The 9,152-nt window shown below is 40.9% G+C and overlaps 2 protein-coding genes across 5 annotated transcripts in view; both read right to left on the reverse strand.

Moving 5' to 3' along the window:
* The window catches only part of stx3a (syntaxin 3A), a 14,312-nt gene extending 11,073 nt beyond the window's left edge, over nt 1-3,239 (reverse strand). For 2 of the 4 annotated variants that reach the window (XM_035669355.1, XM_035669354.1), the window contains exon 1: nt 2,845-3,237. In XM_035669355.1, coding sequence (XP_035525248.1) covers nt 2,845-2,874 — 30 coding nt within the window. In that variant the 5' untranslated portion in view covers nt 2,875-3,237. Of the gene's footprint in view, nt 1-2,844 lie in introns of all 4 variants that reach the window. The other 2 variants (XR_004796982.1, XM_035669356.1) reach the window with 2 other exon arrangements.
* Nucleotides 3,240-6,431: 3,192 nt separating this feature from the next.
* Nucleotides 6,432-9,152, reverse strand: part of ran (RAN, member RAS oncogene family) — a 3,215-nt gene continuing 494 nt past the window's right edge. The window contains exons 2-7 of the mRNA XM_035669357.1: nt 8,625-8,682; nt 8,404-8,488; nt 7,552-7,677; nt 7,232-7,419; nt 6,930-7,100; nt 6,432-6,805 (exon numbers count right to left, since the gene is read on the reverse strand). Coding sequence (XP_035525250.1) covers nt 6,761-6,805; nt 6,930-7,100; nt 7,232-7,419; nt 7,552-7,677; nt 8,404-8,488; nt 8,625-8,657 — 648 coding nt within the window. The 5' untranslated portion in view covers nt 8,658-8,682 and the 3' untranslated portion in view covers nt 6,432-6,760. The remainder of the gene's footprint in view (nt 6,806-6,929; nt 7,101-7,231; nt 7,420-7,551; nt 7,678-8,403; nt 8,489-8,624; nt 8,683-9,152) is intronic.

The raw sequence follows: 9,152 nt of genomic DNA on the forward strand, positions 1-9,152 counted from the left end.
ACCGAAATCGACACAAATGCTATAATCTCATGCTTACATGAAGATTGGGTAATCATCAAAACCTTAAACACACTGGACAACATCTGAACAACTGGGCATGGATTTTAGATATATATTAAAAATACAACGCGTACTGTACATTAGCGTGTGAGTGATGGATAGCTCGGATGCTGGTTTGTTCCTTTTATTCAAATCACTCAATTACGTTTGTTCTGCTAACCAAGCACCATATGTCACGTTGCGTAATTCCCCTCAACAAAGCAATGACTGGACCGAGGTATTACACTGAAGCCGACATAGTGATCCTCTGCCGCTCCAATTCAACTAACTGACTAGCTGGAATTGTATTATTGTATTACTGGTCCTTCTGGAGAGTCAGATCAAATGTGACTGATTAAACCCCTATAGAAAAGCACTAAAAGACACACGCACTGGTAAAGACTGAGCCTATCCCATCAGCCTCTACACTACTATGGTAAATTGAGCATATATTCAGGCACAGTAACTACCTGTGAGCTCTGTAACTCATCATCATGTACAAAACTATGTAAACACAATCCACAAGTTTGACTCCAATCGTGGCCTCGGTGAATGTCCACTATCTTTCCTCCGTCATCTTTAAGAAACTGGGAGCTGATTAACTGTCAGACTTTGTCCCCTGAGGATCGTAAATGACGAAACAGTACCGGAAAATCTTCGGACGACACGAGCAATTTAATGATATCACCTCAGGAAGCTGCGATGGTTAATAATAAAAATAACTGTGTGCACTACATTTTCCCACGGGATGATTCAGAAAATGAGCTAGTAGCAGCAGCAGGGCGGGGACCTGGGGTCAGATTTACAGCAGCATGGTGACAGAAGCCAAAATTCTCCCATCAGGACTTGTGTTAATGCTACGCTAAAACCTAACAAGGGATTTAAAAACTCCATGTGTCACAGAAGAAGCCATATTAGTTCTGTTAGCTTTTTCTCCATTCACTGTGCCAATATCCGAGGTGGGGAAGTAAAGTAACGCTGGCAGCGCTTCAGGCCTGTATCATAGTGTGAGGAAACACTGTGCACAAAGAACTGAAAACCATATAATTCTGACTGAAAGCACATATGAAAATACCACGAGGGAACAGAAAGCCTGAATGACAGAAAACTTGATTAAACTCATCCTTCAGTCCGGGTAATATGGTAACGAAATTTGGCAAACATGGCAACAGTATCAACTTTAAAGCTTACTGAACAGCATGCAGTGTAAGCTATCACATGTGACCATAACTCCAGGTAAAACTACAAGTCGTTTCTTGATGCTCCTTTTTTCCTGAGGCCTACAATATATCAGGTGATCACACTGGTGTTGGCATGAGTCCATATTCACATCAACATATGGCTCACTGGAGGAGGAAAACAAAAGGTGGACAGTAAGAAAGAAAGATAAAGAAAGAGAGGAGTAGAGATTGGAAAAGTCGTGGAATGGGGCAAACGGGACCAGAGAACATTTTTAAACCAGTGTGAAGGATTTGTGCTGCAAAATGATTTTGTGATTATTTTCAGGTGAATATACACTACTGAAAACAAACCTATGAATATAATATTCCATTTGTGCCAACAGATCCACCTAATTGTTTCACACTGCACCTTTAATATATACCGGCAACTTCCCAACAAACAACTGACCCACTTCACTTGCCATCTGTACTTCCTTTCTCTGAAAAGAAGTCAGCTGTGTGAGACGCCTGGAGGGGGATACCGCAGTTCAGCAACTTCAAACACAGCAAATATTTGGCCAGCAGTTTCAGGCAGCCATGGCAACACATCCCAACCTGGATTACAACTGGATCAAGGCCTCGCTGCTATGCACAGCTCGTGTTGTAATTAGCTCAATTTTGAATAGGGAAACGATTTCTATGTTACTGCTGTGATGGATAAATACAGAAAAGGTAGAGAGGATTTTGGTTCAGTCCAACCCAACAGTAGATCCTGTACCCATTCTTAAAACTCTCTACTTTGACCATTATATTTGTATTGTTAACAGTTTAACCCGTTTCTAGCAGTACATCAACATTGATGGTTAAATAATCATTTTATTTATTTTAAAAAATACTATAAAAGACGTCCATAAAGTCCAAAGTGACGTCTTTTATCTGGAAAACAGTCCAAAACCCACAGATTGTCAATGAACACTAATGTAAAAAACACATTTAAGACACTGGGACCAGATATTTTGACATTTTTGCTTGAACCTTTGCCATCTGATTCCCCACAGATCAACTAATCGACTTATCTTCCCAGCTTTCATGACAACTGACAGGAAAACAGAATGATACTGATACCTGATACTGCTAAGGCTGGGAAAATGTATTACTATTTGCTTATACACAGCTTTACATCATATTACTGCAATCAATGGCAGCAGCACAACGCTTAATATGACATCTGCTAATACACTAATAACAATTACACTATTAATTACACTATATTACAGTACATCTCCGGCACTTAATTGTCACACCATGGCTGGGTGCAAAGAAACAGAAAGTGGTGTCTGAATGACTTTTACCTAACATCCCCATTTCAAATCCCTTTCCAACCTGCAGTGTTACTACATCTAGTTATGTCATCACATGGTACACTATTGGCTCAAATTAGAAAATGACGTGTCAATTGTTTAAGTTAAAGGTTTAATAAGTAATAGTAGAAATGCATGCATATAATATATATTTTTATTTATCTGTATCTCTCATTTCTTCCTACAAGAAGAAACATTTATCAGAGTGGCATTAAAGTGCAGAGACAATACTGGAGGAAAAAAAAAAAAGTAAGGAAACTTCACATTTCCTGGACTCTTCTTACCGCTTTAAGTTGCTCCAATCGGTCCTTCATCTTTCAGACGGTCAATTTCACACCTTCAAACCAAAGAGATAACCACAATGGTGTAAAACGGCTCAAAAACCAGCCCCAATCTCTGAATTCCTCAGCCAGCTGGCAAACTAGCTGTCCGACAGAGACCCAGCGCCAGTAAGAAGGAGAATTAAACTCCACAAAAGTCTTGACAGAGGCGTCTGAGAAAACCACTTTTTCTGAAAAGAAGAGTCTTTCCGTCGTTTTTCCATACAATATGGCTGCTGGGTTTAAAAACAGTGTTTTTTCTTTGCTAAATCTCCTCGCTCAGGGGATTAAAACAACAGTTGTGTAGAGCCGTATAATCTGCCTCCGCTGCCCACCAGTAATCATTCTAAAACGCACTTTTCTGGCTCACACATGCGCAGACAAGTCCCCCGTTCACTCAGATGAAGCCACGCCCTGAGCCACCTGCAGCAATGGTGCATTCAGGCAATGTAGGAATAATATTATAATATCTTTAAGTATGTCTCTGCTTTAACATCGACCTGCCCAGGGAAAGAAGAGGAAATAGGCTTCATCTTGCATACATTGAAGTGGACAACTCAAATCAAATTAATCTAAATTATTTTAAGTCTTCTGAGGTTCTTTGTTCTTCACTTTTAAATAAGGAACAACAAAATGACGAAAGTAGGTTGACAACAATCTCACCACAAGGTCCACTCTGTAACTGTTCTGGACCTTTTGTTTATATTACTTCCTCAGTAGGAAGATCAAGTTAGGTTGATAATGACAGCCCGGTTTGGAGACAGTCCATTTAGATTTGTGGAAATGTACCCAGAATGAACAGAGAGTGAATTATGTAGGATATGTATGTATATTTACTATACTACACAAACCACAAAATACAACATTGCGTAAATACATCTGCACATTACTCATTGTCTTCTCTTGATGTCTCCCTGTAGTAGAGGCGGGCCCCTCTGGCCTTTTACAATGCGACAAAATAAGATGATCAAAAGATTACCTGGAGTTCAAATCTAACAGCCCTATCAAAACCTACAGGAGGACATGTTGCCATGACAAACTCAGTTTATGAGGAGGAAGGCATGGACCCTGAGAGGAATATACAAATTAGGTGCTTTGACAGTACTGGCAGTCAGCTGTGTCAACAAAACATTAGAAATTCAAAAAGAAACTGCCCAGAGTTGTTTCATTTTTTAAGAGGCACTCATCCTCAAAATAAACTTTCTTCCTCAGTGTCCCACACCTGTCCCAGACTCGACAACCATTGTCCCAAATTAAAGTTCTTTTTTTCATTCTACATAATGAATATAGTTTAATAACTTTATTTCAATAACTTGAAATGAAGCCCCACCATGGAAGTTCTGGGAGTTTTAAAGTTTAGGACATTTTAAATAAGCTTGTGTTTTGCTACAGTCACTTAAAAAACACAGGAGGAAGAATTTGTGATGAACTATTTAAATATTTACAAGCTCAAAGGAACTATTTACATATAGGCTAAACTAGGAACACCCTAATCCAGAGAGAAAGAGAGAAAGAGAGAGAGAGAAGTTCAAACATGCCCCACACACCACACTGACTGCCTGCACAAGAGGAGAGGTAGAGACCCATGGGCTGCGATCACTCTGAACAGCGTGCATGAGGAATAATTACAATGTAGTGTTTTCCATGATGGTCTGAATAAATTGCTAAATTTGCCACAAGTCACTTTTTTAGAAATAGTCGCTAAGTAGGTCTGATAAATTGCTAAATATAGTGAGTTACCAAGTTGCAACACATGCTCTCTCTATGATTGATTATGTGTGTGCAAGTGCTAGTCTGATCTGCTACCTCAAGTTTTTGAATTTGAACACCTAACCATTCAAATTATAAATATTCAATGATGCATAATTTCATTCGTAATTATAAATCTCTCTACTCAGACACTGTATCTTTAGTGATATTTTTATTGACCCCAGTATAACAGGACATCATACATTTTGTCAGTTTTGTTTACCCATTTATTTTGTATGTAGACTAGTAAATGTACTTACTACACTTCAATGAGCATTTTCAGACTGCACCTGAAGATCCCAATTTAATTAATCCCTCACATGTTAAAGTATGCATTCTGATCAGGTAGAACTGTCATATTTCCGCTTTTGTAATGTTACCTGAATGCCGCACCAACAGTTCTCATTCTAGCAGTGATGTGGTGAAAAGCAATACACCAGGATAAGCCATGCTTTTTGACTTTTGAATTACATAAAGACTTTAGTGCATTAAAAGCAACCGAACTACATACATTTTAACCCGTGATTTAAATAAACAATATCAACCAGACCATGGCGGTAGCGCTTCAACCTCAGCCAATCAGAGGGGAGCAATCACCTGTTTTCATAAAGTTGGGCCAGCTGATAAGGTCATATAAGAGTTCTAAAACAAATACATTTTTAAAACAAACTTAAATTCATCATAAATATATTTACTTAAACATATTACTGTGCCATAGCATGTAAATTGCTTAAAAACCCGGGTGAAACACTTGTAACCGTTTACAGCTGTCAGTTATTTGTTTAAAACGGTGGTTCTATTTGACACACATTCCCTACCGTTAGCACCAGGTCTAATGTGTGTTAAAAGAATGTCGGCATTATGGAATTCTTGGCGCATTCTGGAAGGCGTGTGACGCAGCAGCGTTCGGATCCGTGTAGGAAACGTCACAACGGACGTGCAGAGGGAAACTATTACGTAATCCTGTTGAGAACGCCCACCGCTGAGAATGAAAGAACCCGGCTGACACCTGGTGGCCGTCACTGTGTTCAGCGGGTTGCAGTAACAGCCCGCTTTCCTCTGTTGACCCACCAAAGCTCCATCACATGGTCACCGGTTAGGGACCCCTGTTGAACCCGCCTCCCTCACTGCTCTTCTCAAATCTCCATCCAGCTCACAGCAGACTATATACACGTGGCAGCTTCATTGTATGGCTGCAGACCCAACCAGAGGGGAGTAACCTCACAAAAGGATTTCTGGGTAAGACTGTTAATTTAAGATCGAGAAATAGGCTCTGACTATAATAAGGCTCTTAAAACAATATTTTGGCACACATCTACCTCCTAAAAAAAATAGGAGGGAGGTGCATTAGCCAGTAAGAGGAACTGCATTTGTTGACATGGTACCTACAAAATGTAAAATTTGGAATTTCCCCATTGTGGGACTATTAAAGGAATATCTTACCAAATTCCTATTGATTTACACTGAACATGGGTGATTTAGGTCTCAACAGTTGCCTGTCCTGCAGTTTGTAATCAAGCTCTTAATCGGCAGACAAACATCATTTGAATATCCATTAGTATTGGATATGTTGTAGGCAATGTTCTGTATGGCAACACTTATTTTAACAAAGACACTGACCTTTCACAGTAGGAAACAAGTGTATAAAATGATAGCTGCATCCCTTTGACCTGTGTTTCTGCCTACTATGACCAGTCATTTTTATTATTTTAAATATAGTAAATGCCCATCTGATCTTCTTTTAACTTAAACCTGAGAGAGTGGGAACACTGCTGTTCAAGGAAGAAGACAAAAACAAATGATTTATTGACAATGTTTTTATTCAAAGTTTATTCCCCTTAGTGCTTCCAGTACACCATACAACAGCATTATGTTAGCTGGGTAAGTGCAGTGGAGGGTGCTCAATGATGAAGAATAGCACGTTGCCATGCCGACGACAACACTAGGGTGGGTGTGTCTTAAACAGTGACATTAGAACCACAACTTTTCCACCAGGTTTTTTTCTTTAGTTTTAAAACAAACAAAAAAATTCAAAAATAAAAAATCTGAAAAGGGATTTTACAGTAAGGGGGGCAAAACTTCCTGTCCACAGTTAGGGTGGGGTGGGGCGGGGCTTCAGGGAACAAACAGGTTAGAGGTCATCTTCTTCATCTGGGAGTGCCGTTTGTGATGCAACCTGGGACAGTGGGAGAAGACATTGTTTTTTCCTCTACACTTCTCTTCAGATAAATAACCTGCTGGATTTACATATTTTACATTCAGTCACCTGAACAGACACTGAACCTGTATGTCATACTCACATGTAACTCTTCCTCATACTTCGCGGCAAGGGATGGGTCCATTTGGACCTCTGGGGGAGCGAGGGCAGGCATTGCCACAAACTCCAGGTTGGGGTCGCCGATCAACTTCCTTGCTAGCCACAGGAAAGGCTTTTCAAAGTTGTAGTTACTCTTGGCAGAAATGTCATAGTACTGGGGACAGAAATGGCAATTAGAAATGATCGTTCAGACCAAGCAAAAGGCCTCCAGTACCTTCTACAACTCACACGTGTGACCGATATGTGCCTGAGGATCTACAGGATAGTTGTGTGAGCGGTTATTACCTGCAGGTTCTTCTTGCGGTGAAACACGATGCTCTTGGCTTTGACTTTCCGATCTTTGATGTCCACCTTGTTGCCGCAAAGGACGATGGGAATGTTCTCACAGACACGGACCAGGTCACGATGCCAGTTGGGTACGTTCTTATAGGTGACTCGAGAGGTGACGTCAAACATGATGATAGCACACTGAGCTGTGGAGGTACAGCGAGGGAGTTTTAACACACTACTCAAAGCAGGAGGTTTTAAATTCAAATATATAGTGATTGGGCATACTGCTCAGGGTTTAGTAACCAGAACAGCCTATGAAGGATTGTGAAGAGCACCTTGAATGTAGTAGCCATCTCTCAGGCCTCCAAACTTCTCCTGACCAGCTGTGTCCCACACATTGTACTTGATAGCTCCTCTGTTGGTGTGGAACACCAGCGGGTGCACCTCTACTCCCAGAGTGGCTAGAAGTATAAGAAAAAGACAGGATGTATGAGAACAAGACAGAAAAATGATCAACTATTCTAAGTGTTAGATAGGGAAGACCAATATATTAAATCATTAACAGGTGTGTATATTAAGGAGGTTTAATTGTCCATTTAGCAATGTGCAGAAACGTCACTGCAGTGCCTCGACTGTGTCTTTCTGAATAAGATTTCCTTTTCAAAATGGTGCCACTTCATGTTAGAACATCGAAGAGCAATAATAAAAATACCAGATCAGCACAAATTCTCAATGCAGAGAATCAAACTTGGTAGTTGCAATGATAGCCAGAACAATACTGATATTGACATTTTGTTACTGATATAGTGGTCAGTATATTAACAGACAAACCATCAGGATACCTAGTCCACTTGTTAGTGCTCTCTGGTGAACTCAGTGCCCGTGTTCCTAAATTATCTCAAACCTGGCTTTTCTGTAACGTTGCTGCAATGCATTATTACTTATGGGCGAACACGTACAAAACTACTGATGTATCTGAATGCAGAGGGCTCAGCAGGGGCCCACAGTTCACATTATGGCCCGGGGCCAGCCAGGTGCTTGGCCTGGCCCTGCTCTGCTAGATGCCTCATAGTTTACTAAAATTTTCCATGCGTCCTAGTTTGAGATGTCAAGTTCCTACACGTCTTTAACTCGTTATCTACAATATACTGTTGTGTAATTGCTGTTCTCAAGATGGAGGTACTGACCAACATATTTCTTCTCAAACTCTCCTGTAATGTGCCTCTTCACAAAAGTCGTTTTCCCGGTGCCTCCATCTCCTACCAAGACGAGCTGAAAGAAAGAGGGCAGTTAGTTTGGACTGGCTGGTACTGGTTCAGACACACAGCTAACGTTAGCCTATATACACACACACAAGCAATTTACACTCACAGGACAAATAAATAAGCGATTTGGAGAAAACACCAACCTTGAACACCGCCACCGGTACACACTGTGCCATTGAGTCCGCCGTGGTTGCGATTTATCTGCGTTAAAACAAAACAAGGCGGGATGGTTAGCACGTTGTCCGTCATCCATCAGCAGCAACGGTTAGGCTAACGGTTAGCAGTTGCCTGATTTACCGCTGTAACGGTTTTAAACGACCACGTATTTATTATTCAAAGCCTTTTATTTGTTGCAATTAACGCGCGAATGTGGTCAAAACACGCAACGTGCCTACTAAACCCCACGTAACGTCGCAGGGTGGATTTGAACGAAGACCTGTGGACCCGTATTGTTAAGTGGTCGGTAACTAGCTCGCAGGCTAGCAGGCGTTAGAGTGCGCCATACGACTCGACCGCACTTTTTCTTGTTCGACTGCAACAATCAGCCTGTGAGACCCTCTAACGTGCTCCTGCTTACACACACTAAACAACCACACATCGAGCAGGCTTTTTGGTCAACAGTGAACACACTGACAAATGTGGCGTTGAAGCGGGTTTTTTTTTTTTTTTTT

The sequence above is a fragment of the Morone saxatilis genome, unplaced genomic scaffold (genome assembly GCF_004916995.1).
Source record: "Morone saxatilis isolate NCDOM2014 unplaced genomic scaffold, NCSU_SB_2.0 Contig22, whole genome shotgun sequence".
Lineage (NCBI taxonomy): Eukaryota > Metazoa > Chordata > Actinopteri > Moronidae > Morone > Morone saxatilis.